Consider the following 12,935-nt stretch of genomic DNA (forward strand, 5'->3'; position numbering starts at 1 on the left):
TAGCTGGATGGTTTTCAGTAAAGGCTACTGTGTGTCTAGAGCCACAGGGATACGAAAGTGCATAGGGGCTCGAGAAGCTTAAGTTTTTTGTTTTTGTTTCTTTGTGGCTGTGCTGTATAGCTTACGGGGACCTTAGTTCCCCAACCAGGGATCGAACCCAGGCCACAGCAGTGGATATGCTGAGTCCTAACCACTGGACTGCCAGGGAATCCCCAAGAATCATGACGTTCTTAATACTGCCTGAGTGCAGAGTATGAAGTTGTGGATAGCCACCAGAGGGGCAGGATGGGAGAGAGGGAATGACTGACAGAACAGGATGCCAGGAGAGACCAGAGGGTGTGGGATGAGCAGATGGGTTAGTACAGGAGAGCAGACGGGACGCTGTTTTTGGTGTCATCAGAGGGGAGGGGCTGAGAGGAGTCAACACAGAGAATGGTTTATAGATGGGGGCAGGAAGGGTATGGAATCCCTGGCGTTTTCTCTTGAATGAAGGAAAGAGAGATGGTTCACTGAGAAAAATCAAGATGAGAATGGAGGTGGGCGCTCAGGAGCGTTGAGAAAATTTGAAACGGGAGACACAACTGAGAGGAGCACAGATGGACGGCCTGGTGTTACTGAGGCCGAATGAGGTTGGAAACCATGCCTCTGGTTCACCTGCCTCACATTCGTGTTGCATTCTCTAGGCTTAACAATTAACCATTTAGGAAGCACGGGTGAGAAGAAATCCAGTATGGTGCCCAAAATTCAGACAATTTAGTAGAAATCACACTCTTTCAGTTTTTTAGAATAAAATTGATAGTTAACTAGATTCCTTGTTTATTTGAATGATTCATTCAGTCATTCAATTTGAGTGACTATTAGAGGAAGAAATAAGTATTTAGAAGACCATTAAACTAAATTCTTTACAAATGTCATCTTATTGAACTCACCCAGCTACCATTTTTTTAAAAATTGAAGTTAATCACTTTTTAAAAATTGAAGCTGTCATTTTTTGAAAATTGAACCCTATTTGGTATATAATATTAATTTGTATTGTATTAATTTCTGCTGTGCAGCAAAGCAATTCCATTTTATATATATATATATATACATTCTTTTCATGTTCTTTTCCATTATGTTTTATCACAGGATATTGAATATAGTTCCCTGTGTACACAGTAGGACATTGCTGTTTATCCATCCTACATATAATAGTTTGCATCTGCTAATCCCAAACTCCCGTCCAGCCCGCCCCCACTGCTCTCTCCCTTGGCAACCACAAGTCCGTTCTCTATGTCACACAACTTCCAGTTTAAATGGCTAAAGTTTTCCAGCTTTACAGAGAGATGAAGACTTTTGTCCAAGACACCCAGCCATGTGACACGGCTGAGACTGCAATGGGAGCATGTCTGATTTTAGTCGTTGCCCTCTTCAGTGTATTGTTGCGTGTGTCACGGGGCAAACGAGGGTAAAGACAGAGAAGTCCTGCCGGAAAGGGTTTCTTCTCTGGGCTTCTGTGCTGATCTGTGTTCAGCTGCTGGGCAGTGGCTCCTGCATCTACTCAGTGCTTCACCTAATGGGGACCTTTCCATTTTTGATGTCGTAGAGAATGTCAGAAAAAAAAAGTAATGTTCTTGTTCTTTATCTGAAGTTAGTTTTAAAAATAAAAACCCTACTTTAGCAGGAAAGAGTTACATGAGGGATTGTGGAAACATCTTGCTATTTCCCAGACACCTGACAGTTTGGAATGCTCCTCACAGGTCATTGGGCTGACTGCCTCAGTTGGCGTTGGAGATGCCAAAAATACAGCTGAAGCCACAGAATATATCTGCAAAGTGTGTGCTTCTCTCGACACATCAGTGGTAGCAACTGTCAGAGACAACTTGGAGGAACTGGAGGAGGTTGTTTATAAGCCCCAGAAGTGTAAGTGGGATCCAGTCACAAGCCCTTTGGGACTTTGTTACCCTCTGCTATTCTTAGTTCAGGGTCATGTAGATGAACACTGAATTTTTACCCTTTCTCTGCTTAGAGGAAAATATTTAACTGCAAACTTGGAGAATAATCATATTTCCAGCTTCTCTCCCCAGTGAAGCTCAGGAGTGGCCTGTAGAAAGCAATCATTCTTACTGTTCATTTCCATAAAATGTAACTAAGGTACTGGCAGTGAGAGAGGTGCTGAGAACACCTTAGCATGTACGTGGCTCGGTCCTTCCTGCCTTCTGTGCCTGAGGATGATACTGAGTTCCTATCCATTATTTGAATATGTGTCTGGAATTTTGGTTGAAGTGAAAGTATCTGAACTCATCCTGTCTTTTCTCAAAAGATCAGAATATGATTTGATTACCAAGATTGACTAACAAAGATTGACATTTCATGAATATCGATGCTATACTAACCCAGCAAGGGAGAGAGGGTATGGACGATACATATGACTTCACCCCTTGCTCTCTAAATAGCATACGACCAGATGAGTACAAGGCAGAACAAACACACTTAAGACAGTAAGGGCGCTGGCTATAAGGAATTTAGACGAGGTACTCAACCCAGAACTTTTGATGTCGAATACAAATTTCTTTGGGCTTCCTCGATGGCTCAGCAGCAAAAAAAAAAAAAAAAAAAAATCTGCCTGCCAATGCAGGAGACACAGAAGATGCATGTTTGGTCCCCAGGTCAGGAAGATCTCCCCGGAGACGGAAATGGCAACCCACTCCAGTATTCTTGCCTGAAAAATCCCTTGGGCAGAGGAGCCTGGTGGGCTACAGTCCAAAGGAGTTGCAAAGAGTTGGACAGGCACAAATTTCTTTATCATCTGGTCTTTCCCATGCTCTGAGCTTCATCTCTTTTACCTCCCACAAACCCAACCAAGTTGCATTTCTCTGGCTCCTCAGATGGAGGAGGCATGTGTATTCTCTCTCTAAGCTTTGTCCATCCCAGCCTTTGCATATGACTGTGCTCCCTCCTCCCTGCCTCTTCCCCTATTTATCCGATGACATTGCTGCCCCGGGAAGAATGAGAGAAGCCTCCCGTGGTCCATGGCACTTTGCACATACCGTGTCACAGCTCTCTGCCTGGTCACCTGGCTTGTGTATCTTTCTCTCCTAAGAAGACAGCCTTCTCTGGAGCGCAGAGCATGTTCTTTTCAGCTATCACCAGAACACAGCATGTTCTGTGGATACTGCAAAAATGAATATTTGGTACATTGTGAACACCCCTGGGGACTGGGTGGGAAGGGAGAAGATCAAAGAACAGAGACAGGGCTTAAAATATGGTATTTGCAGAAACAAGATGGATATCAGCCTATTCAGAGCAGGAACTCTGTATTGAGTTAACAGGAAAGCCCGAGTAACAAGTTGAATTAGGGAAAGGAAATGGCAGTCCCCTCCAGGATCCTTGCCTGGGATATCCCATGAATAGAGGAGCCTGGAGGGCTACAGTCCGTGGGGTCATGAATGAGTTGGACATGACTTGGTGACGAAAAAGCAGCAGCGGGGCAATTTTGAGGGGAGAAAACAGTCCCAGGAATGTAGAGGCGCTCGCCAAAGGCCCCAGAGCTTTTGATTGCAGAGTCTGAAGTGTGACTGAGGACTCCCAGCTCCCAGGCCTCTTGATTCTGACCTCTTTCACCAGATACGCATGTGGAAAGCTAGAATCTAAAATTTGCCTGAGGGCTTCCCCGGTGACTCAGTGGTAAAGAATCCGCCTGCCAATGCAGGAGACACGGGTTCAATCCCTGGCCCGGGAAGATCCCGCATGACATGCAGCAGCTAAGCCCTTGCACCACAACTACTAAGCCTGAGCTCTAGAGCGTGGGAGCCGCGGCTACTGAGCCAACTGCTGAAGTCCGCATGCCCTGGGGACATGCTGTGCTCCTCAACAAAAGAAGTCACCATAATCAGAAGCCCACGAACCCCAACTGGAGAGTAGCCCCTGCTCGCCGCAACTAGAGAGAAGCCCATGCAGCAATGAAGACCCAGCACAGCCAAAAATAAATTAATAAAATTATTTTTAAAAAGAAGTTGAATTAGACCTGGACCATGAAGAGTGTTAGAATGAGTGCATTAAACACTAGGGAGTGGCTGCAAGGTGTCTTGAGTATTCGTTTCATCATTCAGATGCCTGTGAGCTTGGGGCCTCGGGTTTTACGGAGGAAGTGACAAAGGCTGAGAAAGGTTTGAGACACCTGCTTTCACCTATGATGTGTTCTTCCTGAGAAATACTGACTTTCCTTTGACGGCTCTAGTTTTCAGGAAAGTGGAATCACGGACTACAGACAAATTTAAATGCATCATATCTCAGCTGATGGCAGAAACGGAGGCTCTGGCGAAGAGTATCTTTGAAGAACTTGGGACCGTAACTCTTGGTGAGAATAACCTCATTTTGTCTTCTCTCCCTCTGGGAACGGCCATCTGTTGTTAACTGGGGTCTTTTTGTACTTTTCTTAGTCCAAATAATGTCAAGACCATACCCAGAGTTTGACTTTCTTGTTTATGTTATTCAGGAGGCTTATAAGTCCTCCTTTATTTTCTCTTGCTTTTCTTTTTTCCTTTTTAAATCCAAAGTATATCCACCTAGACACACACACCTGAAAAATACCATATTTAAATCAATTCATTGCTTTTTTGACCTTCCAAATTTAGCTTTTCATTATATGAATGGAACCACCATTGCCCTGAAGTCCTGGATTCAAACCTACGGGTGACCTTTGATTCTTTATTCTTTTGAGACTCTCTTGAAGTTGCCAAGTTTGCTTCTCCATTTTTAAATCAAGTAATTAATTGACCGGGTATTGTGCCAGGTACTATGCTAGGTAAAGGAAGCACCAAGATTAAAGACAGTCTTGCCTTCAAGGAACACACCATCAAACAATGAGAATCAGATGTGAATAGTTGCCCTGTGGCAAGGCAGGGTTACACACTGCTATTATGGGCACTCAGGGGAACTTAGGGCAGGGCTGGGCCGTAGGGAGGGCTTCCTGGGGGAGGTAATGAGTGAGACAGATCTTGAGGTCAGCCAGGTCAAGAAGGAGAGGTGATCAAGTGAAGTAAAAAAGACAGCAGTTGCAGAGGGAAGAGAGCACAGTGAATTTTAGAATCTGCAAGATTTCATGCTAATTCTAACAAGGGACTAGTGGAAAGGAGAGTGGTGCTGGGGGAGAGGCCAGGGGCAGACAGTGAAGGTGTCCTGTAGGCCATGCTGAGTTTGAATTTTATCCTAGAAGTGGGACTTTCCTGGTGGTCCAGTGGCTAAGACTCCACACTCAAAATGTCAGGGGCCTGGCTTCCATCTGCCGTCAGGGAACTAGATCCCGCATGCCACAACTAAGAGCCAGCGCTGCCAAATAAATACATAGGTATTCTAAAAGCAAATGGGAAGCAACGCACAATTTTGAACTGATAAGTTCTGTGATGAGAAATGAAGAGAGCCAAAGTGAGGCAGTGGAGATGGGATAGTGAAGGGAACAGGCTCGTGCAAACAGAAGTGTTCAGATTTAAGAGCTCACTGGGTTTGGGTGGGAGTGAGCGAGTGAGCAAGTGCGGGGCTTCTCTCTGGGCACTTGTGTGTGCACTGGCAGGTGTTACTGGTTCCAGAGCGAGGAGCAACTTTGGCACGTGCAAGTGAGTTTAGAGTTTTGGAGATGTTGAATTCTTGTCTCCAAGGTAACTTCTGTGTCTCACCTTCTCTCACCCTTAATTTCTCTCCTTTCTTTCACAGCTTGATTTCTAACAACTTATTCTCACAGCTGCTTTGCCCGCCTCTACCCTCTTTCCCGTCGAACCCCCATTACCCAGCCTGAAATTACCCATTTTATCTCGTCGGTGTCCTGCTGGCTTCCTTGTTCTTCCAGGCAGAGCTCTCACGGCCGGCCGCTCAGCTGCCGTGCGCCCTGCTCACACCATCTGGTTCTGCTTCTCTTGCCAACTTTCCGCTCCTTGCCTGTTAGCAGTTCCCTCGAACAAATTCATTCTCTTGTTTGTTCATTCAGCGCTGGGCTAAGTGCTCGGTGGTGGGAACTCAGCGTGAACCCTCAGACACAAGCCCTGCCCTCATGGCATTTTCAGTTTGGCTAACAGTAGTGCCAGAGGCGAGCGGGTAGCAACAGTAAGGGAACACGGGTGGGGCCGGGGAGTGGTGGGAGGGGTCGGGGTAAGGGGTATTTCCAGCAGAGGAGACAGGCGCGTGGAGAGAGTCTGGGGGCTTTCACTAATCCTGAGAACAGTAGGAAGGAAAGTCATTAGAAGGGAGAGTCAGAAGCAGGTAAAGGAGGAGGAGCCAAGATGGCGGAGGAGTAGGTCGGGGAGACCACTTTCTCTCCTACAAATTCATCAAAAGAATAACTGAATGCAGAACAAACTTCACAAAACAACTTCTGATCGCTAGCTGAGGTCATCAGGCGCCCAGAAAAGCAGCCCATTGTCTTCGAAAGGAGGTAGGACAAAATACAACGATAAAAAGTGAGACAAAAGAGCTAAGGACGGAGATCCGTCCCGGGAAGGGAGTCTTAGGCGGCATTGCTTGGAGTAGGGTCCGGGCCTGAGTGCTCTGAGGACAATCGGGGGGAGCTTCTGTGAGTTGCCAACTTGAACTGTGGGAGACCAAAAGAGAGAGAGAAAATTAACCGACCGGAACACACTGCCGGCCGTTCGCAGAACAAAGGGACCGAGAAAGTCCAGAGAGGAGCTCGCAGGCTACGGACTAACCCAGCCCCGCCGGAGGCAGGAGGCAGGGGGGAGGGGAAGGTCGCGGCGAGACACAGGGCGCAGGCACCCGACCGGCGCGGGCGGGGACTGGGGCTGGGGACACGGAGGGCAGAAGGCGCGCGCACCCGACTGGCGCCAGTGGAAACTGAGACTGGGTCCGCAGAAGGGAGTGGGCGCGCCACACCTGGGGACAGCGCGCCCATCAAGCCCCTCGCTGCCTGGACCGCTCTGACGGGGAAGGCACAGAGAGCAGGCACAGCTTTTCCTTCCGCGCTTTTGTGGAACACCCGAGGGCTGGAACCTCTCGCAGCGTGGGGCGCGCTCCATATAGAACAGCCGGGAGCCTGAGCAGCGCAGACGGAGAAAGCAGCGTCAGCCCCTCCTGGCAGCCCCAGCCTGTCCCCGTGGCGCAAGCCGGTCCCCGCAGCGTCAGCCCCTCCCGGCAGCGCCAGCCCCGCCCGGCAGTGCCAGCCCCTCCCCGCAGAGCGACGGAACTAGCTACTTAAATAAGAGTCCACCTCCGCCCGCCTGTGTCAGGGCGGAAATGAGGCTCTGAAGAGACCGGCAAACAGAAGCCAAATAAACAAAGGGAACCGCTTCAGAAGGGACTGGTGCAACAGATTAAAATCCCCGTAGAAAACACGGACTACACCAGAAGGGCCCTATAGATATCGAGAAGTGTAAGCTGGAACAAGGAGCTATCTGAAACTGAGCCGAACCCACACTGACCGCAACAGCTCCAGAGAAATTCCTAGATATATTTTTACTTTTTTTTTTTTTTTCTAAGTAAGGAAGAAAAAAAAAAAAATTTTTTTTCTTTTTTTATTTTTTTCTTTTTTATTTTTTCTCTTTTATTTTCCTTTAAAATTCCCTATTACTCCCCCATTACTACTTCACTTTCATTTTCATAGATTTTTACGATTTTTTTAATTAGGGAAAAAAAAATTTTTTTTTTCTCTTTTTTTTTCTTTTTTCTTTTTCTTTTTTCTTCTTTTTTTTTCTTTCCTTTTTCTATTTTTCTTTTTCTCTTATTTCTTTTAAAGTCCTCTAGTACTCCTCTACTACTCCTTAATTTTCATTTTCAATACACTATAACCTTACAAAAAAAAAAAAAAAAAGGAAGAGAAGCCCTATCTTTAAACCGAAGATTATTCTCTCCCAATCTTGACTCTCTGTTTTCTACCTCAGGACACCTCTATTTCCTCCTTTCCCCTTCTCTTCCCAATCCAATTCTGTGAATCTTTGTAGGTGTCTGAGATACGGAGAACACTCTGGGAACAGACAGCTACGTAGATCTGTCTCTCTCCTCTTGAGTCCCCCTTTTTCTCCTCCTGCTCATCTCTATCTCCCTCCTCCCTTTTCTCCTCTTCATGTAACTCTGTGAACCTCTCTGGGTGTCCCTAACGGGGGAGAATCTTTTCGCCATTAACCTAGAAGTTTTCTTATCAGGGCTGTATAGTTGGAGAAGTCCTGAGACTACAGGAAGAATAAAACTGAAATCCAGAGGCAGGAAACTTAAGCCCAAAACCTGAAAACACCAGAAAACTCCTGACTACATGGAACTTTAAGTAATAAGTGACCGTCCAAAACCCTCCATACCTACACTGAAACCAACCACCACCCAAGAGCCAATAAGTTTTAGAACAAGACATACCACACAAATTCTCCAGCAACGCAGGAACATAGCCCTGAACGTCAACATACAGGCTGCCCAAGGTCACACCTAACACATAGACCCATCTCAAAACTCATTACTGGGGACTCCATTGCTCTCCAAAGAGAAGAAATCAAGTTCCACGCACCGGAACACTGACGCAAGCTTCCCTAACCAGGAAACCTTGACAAGCCAATCGTCTAACCCCACCCACTGGATAAATCCTCTGCAATAAAAAGGAACCACAGATCTCCAGAATACAGAAAGCCCACTCCAGACACAGCAATCTAAACAAGATGAAAAGGCAAAGAAATACCCAACAGGTAAAGGAACATGAAAAATGCCCACCAAGTCAAACAAAAGAGGAGGAGATAGGGAATCTACCTGAAAAAGAATTTAGAATAATGATAATAAAAATGATCCAAAATCTTGAAAAGAAAATGGAGTTACAGATAAATAGCCTGGAGACAAAGATTGAAAAGATACAAGAAATGTTTAATAAAGACCTAGAAGAAATAAAAAAGAGTCAATTAAAAATGAACAATGCAATGAATGAGATCAAAAACACTTTGGAGGGAACCAAGAGTAGAGTAACGGAGGCAGAAGATAGGATAAGTGAGGTAGAAGATAAAATAGTGGAAATAAATGAAGCAGAGAGGAAAAAAGAAAAAAGGATCAAAAGAAATGAGGACAACCTCAGGGACCTCTGGGACAATGTGAAACGCCCCAACATTCGAATCATAGGAGTCCCAGAAGAAGAAGACCAAAAGAAAGGCCATGAGAAAATACTCGAGGAGATAATAGCTGAAAACTTCCCTAAAATGGGGAAGGAAATCGCCACCCAAGTCCAAGAAACCCAGAGAGTCCCAAACAGGATAAACCCAAGGCGAAACACCCCAAGACACATATTAATCAAATTAACAAAGATCAAACACAAAGAACAAATCTTAAAAGCAGCAAGGGAGAAACAACAAATAACACACACAGGGATTCCCATAAGGATAACAGCTGATCTATCAATAGAAACCCTCCAGGCCAGAAGGGAATGGCAGGACGTTCTGAAAGTAATGAAAGAGAATAACCTACAACCTAGATTACTGTATCCAGCAAGGATCTCATTCAGATATGAAGGAGAATTCAAAAACTTTACAGATAAGCAAAAGCTGAGAGAATTCAGCACCACCACCAAACCAGCTCTTCAACAAATGCTAAAGGATCTTCTCTAGACAGGAAATGCAGAAAGGTTGTATAAACGTGAACCCAAAACAACAAAGTAAATGGCAACGGGACCACACCTATCAATAATTACCTTAAATGTAAATGGGTTGAATGCCCCAACCAAAAGACAAAGATTGGCTGAATGGATACAAAAACAAGACCCCTATATATGCTGTCTACAAGAGACCCACCTCAAAACAAGAGACACATACAGACTAAAAGTGAAGGGCTGGAAAAAAATATTTCATGCAAATGGAGACCAAAAGAAAGCAGGAGTCGCAATACTCATATCAGATAAAATAGACTTTCAAATAAAGGCTGTGAAAAGAGACAAAGAAGGACACTACATAATGATCAAAGGATCAATCCAAGAAGAAGATATAACAATTATAAATATATATGCACCCAACATAGGAGCACCACAATATATACGGCAAACACTAATGAGTATGAAAGAGGAAATTAATAGCAACACAATAATAGTGGGAGACTTTAATACCCCACTCACAAGTATGGATAGATCAACTAAACAGAAAATTAACAAGGAAACACAAACCTTAAATGACACAATGGACCAGCTAGACCTAATTGATATCTATAGGACATTTCACCCCCAAACAATCAACTTCACCTTTTTCTCAAGTGCACACGGAACCTTCTCCAGAATAGATCACATCCTGGGCCATAAATCTAGTCTTGGAAAATTCAAAAAAATTGAAATCATTCCAGTCATCTTTTCTGACCACAGTGCAGTAAGATTAGATCTCAATTACAGGAAAAAAATTGTTAAAAATTCAAACATATGGAGGCTAAATAACACGCTTCTGAATAACCAACAAATCATAGAAGAAATCAAAAAAGAAATCAAAATATGTATAGGAACGAATGAAAATGAAAACACAACAACCCAAAACCTATGGGACACTGTAAAAGCAGTGCTAAGGGGAAGGTTCATAGCATTACAGGCTTACATCAAGAAACAAGAAAAAAAACAAATAAATAACCTAACTCTACACCTAAAGCAATTAGAGAAGGAAGAAATGAAGAACCCCAGGGTTAGCAGAAGGAAAGAAATCTTAAAAATTAAGGCAGAAATAAATGCAATAGAAACTAAAGAGACTATAGCAAAAATCAACAAAGCTAAAAGCTGGTTTTTTGAAAAAATAAACAAAATTGACAAACCATTAGCAAGACTCATTAAGAAACAAAGAGAGAAGAACCAAATTAGCAAAATTAGAAATGAAAATGGAGAGATCACAACAGACAACACTGAAATACAAAGGATCATAAGAGACTACTACCAGCAGCTCTATGCTAATAAAATGGACAACTTGGATGAAATGGACAAATTCTTAGAAAAGTATAACTTTCCAAAACTGAACCAGGAAGAAATAGAAGATCTTAACAGACCCATCACAGGCAAGGAAATCGAAACTGTAATCAAAAATCTTCCAGCAAACAAAAGCCCAGGACCAGATGGCTTCACAGCTGAATTCTACTGAAAATTTAGAGAAGAGCTAACACCTACCTTACTCAAACTCTTCCAGAAAATTGCAGAAGAAGGTAAACTTCCAAACTCATTCTATGAGGCCACCATCACCCTAATTCCAAAATCAGACAAAGATGCCACAAAAAAAGAAAACTACAGGCCAATATCACTGATGAACATAGATGCAAAAATCCTTAACAAAATTCTAGCAAACAGAATCCAACAACATATTAAAAAAATCATACACCACGACCAAGTGGGCTTTATCCCAGGAATGCAAGGATTCTTCAATATCCACAAATCAATCAATGTAATACACCACATTAACAAATTGAAAGATAAAAACCATATGATTATCTCAATAGATGCAGAGAAAGCCTTTGACAAAATTCAACACTCATTTATGATTAAAACTCTCCAAAAAGCAGGAATAGAAGGAACATAACTCAACATAATAAAAGCTATATATGACAAACCCACAGCAAGCATCACCCTCAATGGTGAAAAATTGAAAGCATTTCCCCTGAAATCAGGAACAAGACAAGGGTGCCCACTCTCACCACTACTATTCAACATAGTGTTGGAAGCTTTGGCCACAGCAATCAGAGCAGAAAAAGAAGTAAAAGGAATCCAGATAGGAAAAGAAGAAGTGAAACTCTCACTGTTTGCAGATGACATGATCCTCTACATAGAAAACCCTAAAGACTCTACCAGAAAATTACTAGAGCTAATCAATGAATATAGTAAAGTTGCAGGATATAAAATTAACACACAGAAATCCCTTGCATTCCTATATACTAACAATGAAAAAACAGAAAGAGAAATTAAGGAAACAATACCATTCACCATTGCAACAAAAAGCATAAAATACTTAGGAGTATATCTACCTAAAGAAACAAAAGACCTATACATAGAAAAGTATAAAACACTGATGAAAGAAATCCAAGAGGACACAAACAGATGGAGAAACATACCGTGTTCATGGATTGGAAGAATCAATATTGTCAAAATGGCTATTCTACCCAAAGCAGTCTATAGATTCAATGCAATCCCTATCAAGCTACCAACGGTATTTTTCACAGAACTAGACCAAAGAATTTCACAATTTGTATGGAAATACAAAAAACCTCGAATAGCCAAAGTAATCTTGAGAAAGAAGAATGGAACTGGAGGAATCAACCTGCCTGACTTCAGACTCTACTACAAAGCCACAGTCATCAAGACAGTATGGTACTGGCACAAAGACAGAAATATAGATCAATGGAACAGAATAGAAAGCCCAGAGATAAATCCACGAACCTATGGACACCTTATCTTCGACAAAGGAGGCAAGGATATACAATGGAAAAAAGACAACCTCTTTAACAAGTGGTGCTGGGAAAACTGGTCAACCACTTGTAAAAGAATGAAACTAGAACACTTTCTAACACCATACACAAAAATAAACTCAAAATGGATTAAAGATCTAAATGTAAGACCAGAAACTATAAAACTCCTAGAGGAGAACATAGGCAAAACACTCTCCGACATAAATCACAGCAAGATCCTCTATGACCCACCTCCCAGAATATTGGAAATAAAAGCAAAGCTAAACAAATGGGACCTAATGAAACTTAAAAGCTTTTGCACTACAAAGGAAACTATAAGTAAGGTGAAAAGACAGCTCTCAGATTGGGAGAAAATAATAGCAAATGAAGAAACAGACAAAGGATTAATCTCAAAAATATACAAGCAACTCCTGCAGCTCAATTCCAGAAAAATAAATGACCCAATCAAAAAATGGGCCAAAGAACTAAACAGACATTTCTCCAAAGAAGACATACAGATGGCTAACAAACACATGAAAAGATGCTCAACATCACTCATTATTAGAGAAATGCAAATCAAAACCACAATG

At 43.0% G+C, this 12,935-nt stretch overlaps 1 protein-coding gene across 3 annotated transcripts in view; it reads left to right on the forward strand.

Moving 5' to 3' along the window:
- LOC133048569 (antiviral innate immune response receptor RIG-I-like) overlaps window positions 1-12,935 on the forward strand; it is a 69,942-nt gene that overhangs the window by 15,492 nt on the left and 41,515 nt on the right. For all 3 annotated transcript variants that reach the window (XM_061132295.1, XM_061132294.1, XM_061132296.1), the window contains exons 9-10: window positions 1,740-1,902; window positions 4,220-4,339. In XM_061132295.1, coding sequence (XP_060988278.1) covers window positions 1,740-1,902; window positions 4,220-4,339 — 283 coding nt within the window. The remainder of the gene's footprint in view (window positions 1-1,739; window positions 1,903-4,219; window positions 4,340-12,935) is intronic.

Source organism: Dama dama, chromosome 29 (genome assembly GCF_033118175.1).
Source record: "Dama dama isolate Ldn47 chromosome 29, ASM3311817v1, whole genome shotgun sequence".
NCBI lineage: Eukaryota > Metazoa > Chordata > Mammalia > Artiodactyla > Cervidae > Dama > Dama dama.